The 14,167-nt window shown below is 44.2% G+C and overlaps 1 protein-coding gene across 1 annotated transcript in view; it reads right to left on the minus strand.

The window, feature by feature from the left end:
- Positions 1–14,167, minus strand: part of LOC140370501 (latent-transforming growth factor beta-binding protein 2-like) — a 108,747-nt gene that overhangs the window by 46,752 nt on the left and 47,828 nt on the right. The window contains exons 4-8 of the mRNA XM_072457666.1: positions 11,723–11,940; positions 10,658–10,837; positions 8,078–8,275; positions 5,864–6,144; positions 4,853–4,955 (exon numbers count right to left, since the gene is read on the minus strand). Of these exons, the coding sequence (XP_072313767.1) occupies positions 4,853–4,955; positions 5,864–6,144; positions 8,078–8,275; positions 10,658–10,837; positions 11,723–11,940 (980 nt within the window). The remainder of the gene's footprint in view (positions 1–4,852; positions 4,956–5,863; positions 6,145–8,077; positions 8,276–10,657; positions 10,838–11,722; positions 11,941–14,167) is intronic.

A 14,167-nucleotide genomic window follows, 5' to 3' on the forward strand; every position in this document is an offset into this window, starting at 1 on the left:
GAGCTCAGCCATGGACCCGCTGCAGTTTGCATATCGGTCTGGCATCGGAGTGGAGGACGCCGTCATCTCCCTGCTGCACCGCTCTCTCTCTCACCTGGAAAAGCCTGGCAGCTCTGTGAGGATTCTGTTCTTCGATCTTTCCAGCGCCTTCAACACCATCCAGCCGCTGCTCCTGAGGGACAAGCTGGAGACGGCTGGTGTGGAGTATGACCTGGCAGAGTGGATCCTGGACTACCTCACAGACCGACCCCAGTTTGTGAGAGCCCGGAACTGTGTGTCTGACACTCGGACCTGCAGTGTGGGGGCGCCCCAGGGCACTGTCCTCGCGCCCTTTCTCTTCACCCTTTACACTGCAGACTTCAGACATGACACGGACAGCTGTGTCCTGCAGAAGTTCTCTGACGACTCTGCCATCATCGGACTCATCACGGACGACGATGACGCGGAGTACAGGGGACTGGCGCAGGACTTTGTGGACTGGTGTCAGCGGAACCACCTCCTCATCAACGCGGGGAAGACCAAGGAGATGGTGGTGGATTTCCGCAGACGCCACTCCACTGCCCCCTCACCAGTGAACATCCAGGGACGGGACATTGAGAGAGTGGACTCATACAAGTACCTGGGTGTTCATCTGAACCACAAACTGGACTGGACTCATAACACAGACGCACTGTACAGGAAGAGCCAGAGTCGGCTCTACCTCCTGAGGAGACTCAGGTCTTTTGGAGTGACAGGGCCACTCCTGAAGACCTTCTACGACTCTGTGGTGGCATCGGCCCTCCTGTATGGTGTGGCCTGCTGGAGCAGCAGCATCACAGAGAGGGAGAGGAAGAGGCTGGACAGAGTCATCAAGAAGTCCAGCTCCGTCCTGGGCTGTGCTCTGGACTCGGTGCAGGAGGTGGGGGACAGGAGGGTCCTGGCTAGATTCACATCTATGCTGGACCATGAGTGTCACCCCCTGCAGGACACTCTCTCCGCTCTGGAGAGCAGCTTCAGTGAGAGACTGATCCACCCTCGATGTGTGAAGGAAAGGTTCCGTAGGTCTTTCCTTCCTGCTGCTGTCAGACTTTATAACAAAAACTGTTAGTACTGAACACTCGCAATACTGACCTAACCTAATACTGATGTGCAATTCTGTCGTATGTGCAATTGCTGTTGGAATTCATGTGCAATTCATGTGCAATTACTGTGAAATTCATGTGCAATCTATGTGCTGTCGTGACACATATTCATGTGCAATTACTGTCGGGATCACATGCAATGGTATTTATTTATTTATTTGTCTATGGGAGTTTTTATTTATTTATAGGAGATCTTCTACTGAAAGTGTTTTTCAGACTTCCTATAAGTGATCTGTTCTTCTGTATCTACCTCTGTATCTACCTGCGTTGCACCAATGAAATTTCCCCATGTGGGACAATAAAGGAATATCTCATCTTATATCTTATAAAAATCAACAAGAAATCCTCCTAATGGCTAGAAAGAGCCGCTTTGAAGGACAGCACAGAGGCCCAGAGCTACCACACCAGACAAGACCCAAGTTGTAGGCTGTGCAAAGGGGGCCCTGAGACAATCCCGCACATAACTGCTGGGTGCAAGATGCTGACAGGGACAGCATACATGGAGCGTCATAACCAGGTGGCTGGCATAGTGTACAGAAACATCTGTGCAGAGCAAGGGCAAAGTGGGAAACATCTCTAAAGATGGTGGAGAACGACCGAGCCAAGGTCCTCTGGGACTTCCAGATTCAGACAGACAGAATGGTAATGGCGAACCAACCGGACATAGTGGTGGTTGACAAGGAGCAGAGGAAAGCCGTGGTGGTGGACATTGCGGTACCATGGGATGGAAACATCCGGAAAAAGGAACATGAGAAACTAGAGAAATACCAAGGCCTCAGAGAGGAGCTGGAGAAGGCCTGGAGCGTGGAGGTGGTGCCTGTAGTGATCGGAGTATCTCTGTACCTGACATACGTGCTGCGGCCAGTTGGGTTTCACCAAATACCGTACCTTTGTACGGTTCATTCAACAGACTGGACGTCTTTGGCCCGTCGTTGGCTCAGGTGGTCCTGGAACCAAAAGCATCTGGCTCTGTTTGAGGTCAGGGTCTGGCACTGACCATCTGCTTCAGGAGCTTGATTCGCAATCTGGGAGCGGGCCATAACTACCATAGTCAACACCAAACAATGTTAGGTTCTTTGATAACAGAGTGAGGTGTTTCACCTTTATTGCCCTCCTTGCAAAGCAGAAAGAAATCCTTTTTAAAATATAAGATATTAAGAGGACAACTGTAAAATAGGTGGGGACGGAGTCCAAGATACAGTCATCCAGTCTCTCAGAAACAGACGTGGCTTCTGTGGTTGGTCGAGAAACACCTCACTTCTGTTATCAAAGAACTGGGGTTATATTAAGTAACTTTGAGTTATGTACGTGTACCTTTAGCTGCCAATTTCTAATAATGCCTGTGATGAGAAGAAATATAATATGTGTCACCATGCATTAATAATGACACTTACAGAAATAAACCAAGTTTTGGGAAAACTAGGGGCAGTTCTTTTTTCACTTCACCTCATTATTAGAAGCAGAAGAGGGAGTGGACTACTGGCTGTTCTTTTTGACTTGGTCTGGATCTCATTACGTACCAGGAATCCTCAGCATGTGATTGTGAGAGGCATTGAGTCCAGCAAGGCTTCAGCTCAGTGTTAAGAGACACGCTGGCAAACTCTCTCACACATACAAAGAGCTATAACATTATTGTAATTTATTCTGTATTATATCTACATACAAACAATGCCACAGAAATAAGTTTGGCAGCTGATTGCGTCTCACATGGCTCATGTTGTTTAGCGCAATACTGTGTGAAAAGGGCCTTTGATGGCTTGTTTGAAAAACTGTAGGCATATTTTGGCATAAAGCAAGATTTCTACAGACTGGAAAGACTTACTCATACTTATTGGTCCGATAAAAGGAGGGTGAATTCGTACCACCCAATGAATTTCTGCTGTCACATCTAAAATAGTCTACTAAAAAAAACGATTTAACAAGAACATTTCCTTGTCTCTACTTCCATCTGTCAGTGATATGTCGTTGTGAATTGATACACCAGTAAACTGATCCATTAAACAAATTGCCAGAAGAAAAGTAATCAGTCTGACATCATTATCACATACTCAACAGAGACACTAGTGATTAATAAATCTTCAGGACTCTTCTCCACTTAAGGCTGCACACTGACCCTCTGGCAGTGAGATGAATGAGAAGACAGAGCAGTGAGGGGTCACACATCATCCCTGTCAAACACATAAGGAATCACAGTGTACGTCTGGACCAGAGGGGAGGCATGCACTTACATCAGGCCCAGTGTCCAACTCAGAACAAAAACACTCCAAGGAATTCAATGCATTTCTTATTCAATCCCTTTCAGGAATTATAGGCCCGTTAGTGTAGTGCATGACTGAATTTTAAATTATATTTAGTCTTTGTTATTCGTTCCTGTGTGTGACCCAGGCCGTTTATAGGTGGCCCCCAGAATTTTTAAAAATGGCAATCACACATCAAGTTTCCCTTTCCCAAACATCAAAGCTGGACACAGAGGAAACATCTGGGAGCAAGAGATCATATTGGAGATTTAGGAAGAGCAGGAATCTGGCACACCAAAGGCGATAAAGACAGGGTGAAAAAATGACACAAAAGCATCATGATGGATGGAGGAGACAGAGAGGGGTGACGTCTGCTTCTGATTACAGTCTGTTAGACTGTTGGGAAGCTTCAGCACAAGGGAACAGCAGAAACTACTTTAGGCTTTAAATGTATAAAGGTCTAGTGTCGAGAGGACACCGTCACACACACATCTAAAACACACACAACAGTAACAGTGCCAACAACCAGCAAGGGTACATCCTCCACCACAGTACAGCTGATTAATAACAGAGGATCCACAGAATGGGTGACATGCCTGTTAGGCTTCCAATTAAATACTTTAATTACACCATTCACGGGTTTCAGGCAAATGATTCCTTACACATTTTGAGGATTTAGATTTTCCTCATTCAGATATGATATTTTTATTTGAAGTGTGCTATTGCTATGACAACGGTCCTTTGTTGTCATGCCAACTCTTTCAGGAAGGAATACTCATGGATAGTGACCTGTTTAAGCGTAGCAGAGCAATGATAATAATGCATGATTGAGGTGCACTGTGAGGGGTGCTTGGTGGCAGAGCGATTAGAGCTCCCAATAAAATCATGGACCAACATCCCATGTGCTCCCTGGGTGGAGTCTGCATGTCCTCCCTGTGTTAGTGTGGGTACACTGTCCAAATAGTGTTAGGTAAAATTGGCAATTCTAAATTGCCCCTCGTGAATGAATGTAAGAGTGAATGTCTGCGTGTCTGTGTCTCTGTGTTAACGCTGCAACAAGCAGGCCCCTGTCCAGGGTGTACCCCGCCTAAGGCCCAAAGTAACAGGGATAGGCTGCAATCACTCCCCTAATAGGAACAAGCAGTACAAAATGAATGAATGAATAATATCAGTGATAAATAAATAGGTACATAAAAATAGGAAAGTATGCAGACAGACAATGTTGAATCTTTTGAAACATCAATTGTTTAGTCAAGCGTACCCAGCCATGACCCAGGTATTAAGAAAAGTTTGTGCAAAGGATGACAAAACACATCTTGCTTTTATATACCAATGTTCACAATCAATAAAAACAATAAAATGTACATTCCTCACGTACTGCACAGATGAAGCTAAGCAGCAGCCAAGATCAGAGCAAATGTAATTTAAGTGCGTAATAGAATACAGTGGAACAAACAGTGAGTCACTCTCATGGCTTCAGTCAGAAGGGCTTACCTGGTTTAGTTGGACACTTCTGGCACTTGTTGAGACCCCAGGAGGCTCCCACACTTCCACAGCAATCATCCTGCTTTGTAAGGCCTGGCAGGGGCTTGCCACACTACAACAACAGCACATTCATGAGGCTACAAAATTACATTTTAAACCCATTGCTGCCTATTAGGGCTTGCAAGCTTATTCCAACAAGATTGTGTGTGTGTGTGTGTGTGTGGGTTCTGTGAAGATGTCACTTAAAAGTGTGAGCTGGGAGTTAAGGCATAAACAATTAACAGTACTGTATAACACGCCAAAAGTGTTCTTCACCTTTGGCTGTAATGCTGGCGACAAATATAAAAAATGCCATTCTAGACAATAGAAGATAAACTTTTCTTGATTTAAGACTACTTTAACCCCAAACCAAAACATGTCTAAACTAGTGCAACATGAGCTGGTCAGTGTGGCTCTATAAGTCCCAACAGTATATAAATCTTACTCACAGATGGTCTATGTGTCAGGATGTGTGTACTGTAGCTCTCTTGTACAAGCAGTCGCACATTACCCTTCTGGTTTCAACGCCTATATGATATACCACAATAGCCTTAACCTCTCACACTCCTCCATGTGGCTCTCATCAGCATGTGATGACACTGCAAATGGAGTTTATATTCAAATCCAACCAGGCCTCATTTAAATCTCCTGACCGCTGTTGGAGTCAGACAATTATTGACTGTGACCTTTGCTTCACAACCAATCACTTCTCAAGTCATACTCATCCACTGCAGTAGAACAATCAGTCACCTCAGCCTCCCCAACTAATTTTCACCCAAGTTTTTTTATTTATTCAAATCTAATATTATATCTTACTTATTAATTGCTGTTTTATGGTTTTATATAGCTGTTTGACACATGTTTTGTGTCTGTACAGCATTTTGCAAACAAGTATTGCCCAAGTATATTAAAGCACCAGTGAATATATTAAAAATGTTCCCAACACACTAATTTGTCTGTTGAAACGACTTAGTTCCATACCTGTCCATCCACCGTTTCCTGGAAGCATCTCCCCACTTCGTTGTCATTGGGGCGGGGGTGTGGCCTGCGGGGGGCGTGGTCATCACTGTGATGGTGCGTGTCTGTGTGCTTATTGGTGGATTCGTGTTCGTTGCCGGGTTGCGAGCGCTGTTGCACTGAGTGAGCCCCTTCAGCGATGGGAGGTTTCTGCCCAGGCTGGACACGTGCCACTTGGTGCACCTGAACTTCAGCGTCATGAGGGTGCTGGATGTGGACGTTCACTATAGACGGATGGAGAGATGCTGAGGACGAGATGAGGAGAACATTTATTTCATATAGATGGCTATGTTGATGAATCTAAACTTAAAGAAACTCTGCAGAACTTAATGCACTGTAGGACAACAACTCAGACAGATTCAATGGAGCCAGTCAATGTAAACAGTTGAATTTTTTTTTTTCCTCCAGTAACCATGACAGTAGTAATTTGCAATGTTTCTTCCCACAATATCGCTGACATCATTACAGAGGACAGAGGGGTTTATGTGATGAATAAGATGGTTTATAGTTGCATATTTTGAAGGAGCATCTCTAGCCAAGAGGATAAAACTTTTGTATACATAACGCAATCCGGGAAAAAAAATTCGTTAACATTCCCTGCAAAACTATTCGGCACAAAAACAATCAAGTTCTAGTACATTTTTCTGATACAAACAAAGGGAACTTCCCAGCATTGAAGACGTTCTAATGATACAAAAAACAACAACAAGGGATGTGATTTCTGCGTTAAATCAGATAATATTGTAGCCCAAACCACATTTGTGGAACAGCTAAGAAGATGTTTTTGTCTGTCTGACAGAGGGGAAGCATCGATCTTCAGGGAGTGCCAGGGGCCTTTTCCAAGAAGTGTCACCCAATTCATGAATCATAGTCTCGGATTCAGACAGACGGGTGAACCTTCGAAGTAAACTTTATCAGACCGCTTTAGCACATGCATAACTGAGGAAAGGTGATGTAGGTTAGTTTGACTGATTAAGTAGTCTACAGATATTTGGCTCCAAACTAGTTATGAATATAAATAAAGTCATCTTTCCTGAACCTAAAACTTCTGTTTCACCTTAAAGGTGCCATAACATGCTTTTTTTCACGTTTCGTAGTCTATCCTAAGTGTATAATTGATAATAATAAGGGTTGTGCAACACCCTTAACATAATAGTTAAGAAATATCACCCAGACCTTGGATCCCCACACCAACCCGGAAATGCAGACGGCTTGGTTTAATATTCGCCCCCACCCTTGCAAAGAGCGATCTGGCTTCCCCGCCCAACCCGTGACGTAGTCTCAGAGCCCGTGTGTGCCCCGCCCACCCGTGACATAGCCCCACAGCTGTCTGCTCCGCGCCGCGCCGCTCCTGCCGCGCGAGTGAGTGAGAAACGATAGAACTTCAGATCAACACTACTTTGAGCCTAAACAAATCTGGTGTTTATTCTACAGCATGCGCAGAACAGATATATCTATATATCTATCTATATCTATATCTATATCTATATATATATATATATATATATATATATATATATATATAAATAAATAAAAGTCTTATGTCCATCGCGCTCTTATTTCCTGGTTTTTCGGTATCGGATAGAACTTCTCTCCGTTTATTTTCCCGCAACTGCCACATAAACCTTCGCCATTGTGATAATAGTAAAGAGTGCGATATCATTAATGAAGTTCTGGGCCTCTTTGAGCCGTGTTTCGTCGTAAATCGAAGCAGAAAAACTCCGGAATGGGCTTGTAGGGAGACAGCAGCGCGGAGCCGGGGGGGAAGGCGGCAGGCGGGAGGGGAGGGGGGTGGAGAGGGGGGATGATGACGCGTGCCTGTGGTTATGACGCGGTCTTGTAGACACCCCCCGTCAGTTTGGAGATTCGAGGAAAGGAGATAGTCTGTAATATAGCTAAACACTAAACACACGAGGGAATCAATCAAAAAAACACTCTGGGTACATATATGAAGCAAAAATAGCAATGTAAGAAGGTTAAAAGCTCTGAAAAGTTGATTTTGCATGTTATGGGACCTTTAATATCAGACCGATCAAGCGGATCCGTGTCAAGGAAATTAAATTACAAGATGGATGAAAAGGGAGAAGGACAGTACATTAGAGTTAAAATGCATCTTCATGATGGTGATTTGCTCCATTTTTAATATGCACAAAGTGCACTGAAAAAAAGAATGGTTACCTTGTTGGTTGGAGAGGGGCAGAGTGTACATAGAGTGTGAGGGCCCATGCTGGCTGCTATTCTTTGAGCTGGTAAGGCTGGGCCTGAGAGGAGGAGGGGAAGGGAGGTGGCAGAACTTTCCTGTTGAATTCGATGGACACCAGCAGTGGTCTCTGCCAATACAGCGGCCACCGTTTTGACATGGGATCTGACAGAAAACTGCAAAGAAACCCAAAGAGATTTGAGATGAACTATTGGGATTGAGTAATTAAGTAACATACGAGAAACAAACAGTATTATTATACAAAACATAATGACATACTAGGGTGAGACACAGTTTATATTTAGGTGGGATTGTTTTGGTCAATATTTGTGAAGAGTTCATTTGGAAAAACAGCTGTTCGGATTTTTTGTTTTGATCGCTTACAATTTACTCTTTGTCTAGCAGTGCAAAGGTCAAATATATTTTAGTGCAATAAAAAATATGATTCCATAATTTCTTGCAAATCCTTTCAGATATAGTGTTTTCAAAAATTTGTGTAAAAGATGGTATCAAAAATGCTATTCCTCTCACATTAATGCAGAATCAACGGTTTGTTTTTTGTCTTAGAGAAAAACCATGTGTGTGCTATCATCTAAAATATAAGCTCAGCAATTCTCTGCTAATACCTTGTTCTCTATGACATTTATAGGCTTCTATTTGTGTCCCAAGGGCCTTTTCTTCATATCACATACTATTTACATACAGCTGCAGCCCCAATGATCATTTGTGCAGGTAACAAGGGAAGAGACATCTGTGGCAGGATAAAATTCACAGAAAGTCTTAAACAAGCTCCGTCAGTATGATTTATAGCTTGCAATTTACCATGGAGAAGGCAACTGGAAAGTGGGGTAAAGGCTAGCACTGTCCAGATGGTTGGTTGCATTTCATGGGCTTTATCTTTGGGTGCCAGCCTCGCACTCCACACACCTGGACCTGCTCTTGTATAGATATATAGCACTCCTGAAACTTCAAGACCCCTCACATAAAGATAACCAGACATCCATGACCCGAATTTGAATAAAACAATTAAAATTCTGTCTTTGCATGGACATGTACTACTTTGTAAAGAGTAATATACTTTACACACAAAGTGCAAATGGAGAAAGGGGAGATGCTAGTTAACACTTGGTATGTGGGCAATGAGCTGCCTGTCATGAAGCATTAACACAACAGGGACTAAAGCAGGATGGGAAAGGTACAATCTGCCAAGAAATTTATATGGAAAAGCCTGAGAACAGACAGCAAACAAAGAAGATGAATTACAAAAATGGGATGTGGTTAGAAACAGACTTTTGATTAGACATGCTGGCGTTATTATCACAAATTAACTGAATTTCCATCAATGTGGGTCGCAGATCTTCCCTGCTTGGCCAGGCCTGTCCCACCACAGCAAGGGATGAAAACTATTTTTAGCCCTACTCACCACAGCGCACTGTCTGCCTCTCTGTTAAACAAGTACATGTCTCACTCCATTAAGAAGCTCCTCTGATTCCCAATGTCAAGCTTTTAAGTTCCTCACTGGGGGCGTGATCCAGGGAGCTTGTTATAATTACCCAGACCAGATTTTACTGCGCTGTGTACGGGAACATTACAAAGGCATGAGATAACTGTTTGTTACTCTGTCCACTTGACATTCCACGCCGAGCACGCAGCACCTCAAGCAATAACAGAATGCAAATGGAAAGAAATTGTGTTTTAATGCCACCACATAATTAAAGGGGATTTAGAGGGAATAAAATAAGACATAAACAAGCTGTGAATAGAGGTGTTAGGAGTGTAATTATGTTGAGGGTCTCTACTTGAAGTAAATCAAGTCCTACACATTCAAGCGTATTGACGTGCATGTAAATCAACAGGTTTACATAATGTAAAGCTTAACAAACAGTCTGGTGTGTCTAGTCTCTGCTTGTTAGTGTGTGGCATAGAGCCTTCAACTCAGCAGTAATTAGCCTGACCCAAAGCTTCAGACTGATGAGAAAGTGGGAAACGAGCAGGGGTCCTGGCTCTGGCTGCCCCTGCCCTCCCCATGGACACTCCTGTGTGAATTTGTGGCAAAGCCCCCTGGATAAATGGCAGGTTTAATATAATCCCTGTGAAATCCTGCTCATGCTGTTACTCTTTCTCTTGTTGTGCCTCTTGTGTGTTCACTGGCGGCCGCTCTCCCAGCAGCATGTTCCATGGTTCAGGCAGCCACAAAGAGCTCTGCTAATGTGGGGAGCGTGGGACCATCAGCTCCACGTGTGTGAGAGAGATTAGCCCCGTTTTACAGGGCACTTCTTTAATCCAACACTGCCCTGTTTTTCCCCCCATCTCTCACTTTCCTATTGACTTTTAAAACTTTTTTCACAGCAGTTCTCAACAATAATATGCAGTTCTCTACATTCACGGTAGACAGCACACTGCTGCTGGAAACTAGTTTTGTCAGAACTCACTGCATAAAAAGATAGGCGAAAGTAGGAAGGAACGAAAGGTGAAAGTGTGTGAGAATCTGCCGCATAGTGACAGAATGGAGAGATAGATGAAGAGAGATGACAAAGACTGAGGCCTGTGGCACTTACAGAGTCTGAAGCCCTGGTTCTTGGGTTGCTGCGGTTGCTGCTGTGGATTCTCACTGTAAACAGTGGTTGTGTCTCCCCTCTCGCAGCTGTTGTAGCAGCGTCCACTGCTGCACACCCGCCGGCAGAGCATAGGGGTAAAGATGATCTTAATGCGGTCCAGGTTGGCAGTGAGGTTGGCCCCTGGGAAACAAACACAAACCTGTGTGAAGAGCAGCAGCAGCAGAGATGAGCCAGAAGCGACCTGCATCCTTCCTTCTCTGCGAGCAGTGACAAACTCCTGGTGGAGGCGCAGGGAGGTTTATAAGAGTGCGAGGGTGTGTGCTGACGGCCGGCCAGTGGCATGCTTGCACTGGAACAAGCCCTGTGCCACAGGCCAGTGCAGTGAGAGGATACTGATAGGTATCCGGCTTGACTCCAGGCTCTTTATCTGGGGCAGAAGGTGTTCTGGATGTGTGTTCCACAGACAAAGAGAAGTGAGTGCAAATGAAGATTGTGTAATGGTGGGAACCTGTTCAACAGCCGTTGCCCAGGTACAGAGCTCAAACATACGAGAAATGAGAAGCACACAGCTGTGTGTGTTGGACAGCACATCAGAGGAACAAGAGGCAGGCAAAATCGAAATAAAGAGACAAGACATGATCATATTTTATGTTTTGTTGGGGTTGAAGCTCTCAACATCTTTCAATCAAATGTGGTGCAGTTTCTAGAAGGCAAATAGAGTCTGAGCTGTTTATGGACTCACACATGTTGAACACACAGCTCCATATCAGACGCCTGTGTGTGATATAGTCGGGAAGCAGAGGGGAGGAGGGACAGTGCAGAAGGAAGTGCAAACTGGGACACTGCCAGCTTTTTCTTCTCCATGGCTAATGTTCCACACAGTGATGACAACACAGGATGTGTATGTATGTATTTTAGCCGCTGAATATGGTGCCAGATCAGGTTGTGTTTGCTTTGACGTGGTTATGGAGAGTGGAAATGTTAAGTATCCGTGAAAAGTACGGAGGAATTCCAGTGAAGTTAATAGTAGTAATATCACATAATGTCTAAAACTGAAATGCCTACCTGCTGGTACTACTGCATTGTGATGCTGTCCTTGTCTCGGACTGTTGGCAGGAGGCCTGTGTACTCGAATATGACCATTCCAGTTGGTGGAGTATCCGTTGGTGTTGGGGAGGGCATTGGAGGTAATGGGCCCAGAGGAAGATGGGTAGCGCTTGACAGTACGGGAGGTCCCTGTCTGCTGCGGGGATGAGTCAAGGGGTCCTCTTCTCACCTGGGTCCTGTCAGTGAAATCAACACAGGGAGATAAAGATATGACCTCAGAGAAACTCTAACCGTATACATATAGTCAAAGTGCAGCCATCATTAGTGCTGGTGCATTAGTGTGAAATCCATTTTACATGGTCATTATGTGTAACAGAGAAATTCAACCACACTTGCTTAGGTCATGGCATTCCTTAATTCATTGTGGGACTAAATGATTATGCTTTTATAAATCCAATTACATGAGCTGCACTGAGGCTTTGTCCTACTATACTCTGCATGGACCAACTGACTGGATATTGTCACTGGTATTTGGAATATTTGATTTCAAAGGTAAAAAGTCTTAATTTGCAGAGTGTGAGCAGGAACTCTCTCTAATTAGCATGTTCAACATCTTTCTGTCACATTATATTTGCTTTGTTGCACCGGGAACTGGGTGTTCTGTGTGCTTGTGGTCAAAGCAGGGAGCGACGTGTTGCAAATGTCTGGAGGAAGTATTAATGTTGGGCTGACAGAACAAAGCACAAGGAGGACTATGGGTCAGCTGCAATTACTGCAGCTGACCCACCTGGATCCTGCTCTCATGTGAGTGACCCGGGCAGGCTTGTAGCAGGGGAAGCTGATGAGATGAGGAAGGATTTAAAGGGGAGGAGATATTGCCCCATGTGAAACATCTGGAGCCCACTGATCTGGCCCGACAGACAGCCAGCAGAGCAAGACAAAGACAAAGCACGCCAGACACATCAGAGGAATAAGCTTGACAAAGTGCACCTGTGGCCCTGTAAGGTAAATGAGAGCGGAATCAAACCCTTAGCAGGCATTACAAGAGCTTTGAAGCCGCATTTTATGTATTTACAAACTTATTTATCCCGGTGCAAAGAAGTCAGTCAAATAAACACGCTACATACTAATACAGACGTCCCAGCTGCACAATAGCAAGTCTATGCACGTCTCTTTTATTCAGTAAACCACATTCCTACAGTCAATGGGAACAAGACACCAAATGAGAAGGAGAAACAAATGTTAAATAATGGTCACTCACGTCATCTTTATAAAACCCAAACAGGCTGCACCTCCACCTGACAGCTGCCGGCACAGATGGACCAACACAAGGGCGGATATCCACTACAGAAAAGGGAAGTCAGCCGTGCACCTGTCAGTCAACATCACTCCGAAAGGTCAAGCGGGACGGGAGATGGCCAACGTAGCTACATTGTCCAGACGCTATTGGGTGTTTCCGTGTCTTGCTATGACACCTGCCCCGGCAGCATCCTGCCTCACTTCCTGCACTGTAGCCAGATGTTGCTCTCCAGGTCTGTCTGGCGCTTGGTGGTTTGCAAGTGACTTCCTCGCAGCATGAGCTCACCGGTGCCCTCTCTGCCTACAGATCAAGGGAATGAATGTTTTGCATGTTTGACGTCATCATTAGGAGCGTCAAGGCTAGGCTGATGCATGGAGGAAGGAAGCCTTGTTCAAAATGACCCGTGAGCAATTTGGGAGACCTCTGCCAAGTAAACACGGAGCACATTTAGACAGACAGACGGGAAATGTTTGAGCTATTGAAGAATGGATATGCAGTTTTAATTCAAATGTTGACGGTCAAGACAATGCAGCTGTTGAATTAAACACTAATGAACACTAATAATACTGCAATATCACTAATGGAACCAGACAACAGTGACTTGAAGTATTGACGTTGACGTATATATACTTTGGGGTAATTTTTTACTATGGTACTCGTACTTGACTATTTCCCAATATTCAGACAATAAATTATTATTTTTTACTGTTGGGTACAACTGGTTAGGCTGAGAGAAAAACTGGGACACATTTCCCTACCCTACAAACAAGGTTAGGCACTAGAAAATAACTGACATGGCATGACTCTTTCACCAAGAGATGAGTTTGACAAAAATACGTGGTCAATGAGGTAAAAACTGATGAAATTAAGGACATAGAATTTCTACAGTAATGTACTGAATGTTTGCATATGGTCAGCAAATTTTATGCTTTTTTATTTTTTTATGCTTTTTTCTTCTTGACAGTAACTCCATGATGAGATCTGACTTTGTTCATCTTCTTTCTATTAAAATGTAAAAATCCTCATGTCACAATCGTGTACATTTTCTATGCCGAGGTAAACTAAGAAGTGAAATCAGGTGTTGCCAGTTTGCTGTCTGTAACATAAGGGGAATGACTAGTACACAACATATTTTTCATGGTCCAAACATATGCTTGATAATT

Source organism: Eucyclogobius newberryi, unplaced genomic scaffold (assembly GCF_026437365.1).
Source record: "Eucyclogobius newberryi isolate DKJ021-1_F unplaced genomic scaffold, fEucNew1.0.hap1 SCAF_21, whole genome shotgun sequence".
NCBI classification, from domain to species: domain Eukaryota; kingdom Metazoa; phylum Chordata; class Actinopteri; order Gobiiformes; family Gobiidae; genus Eucyclogobius; species Eucyclogobius newberryi.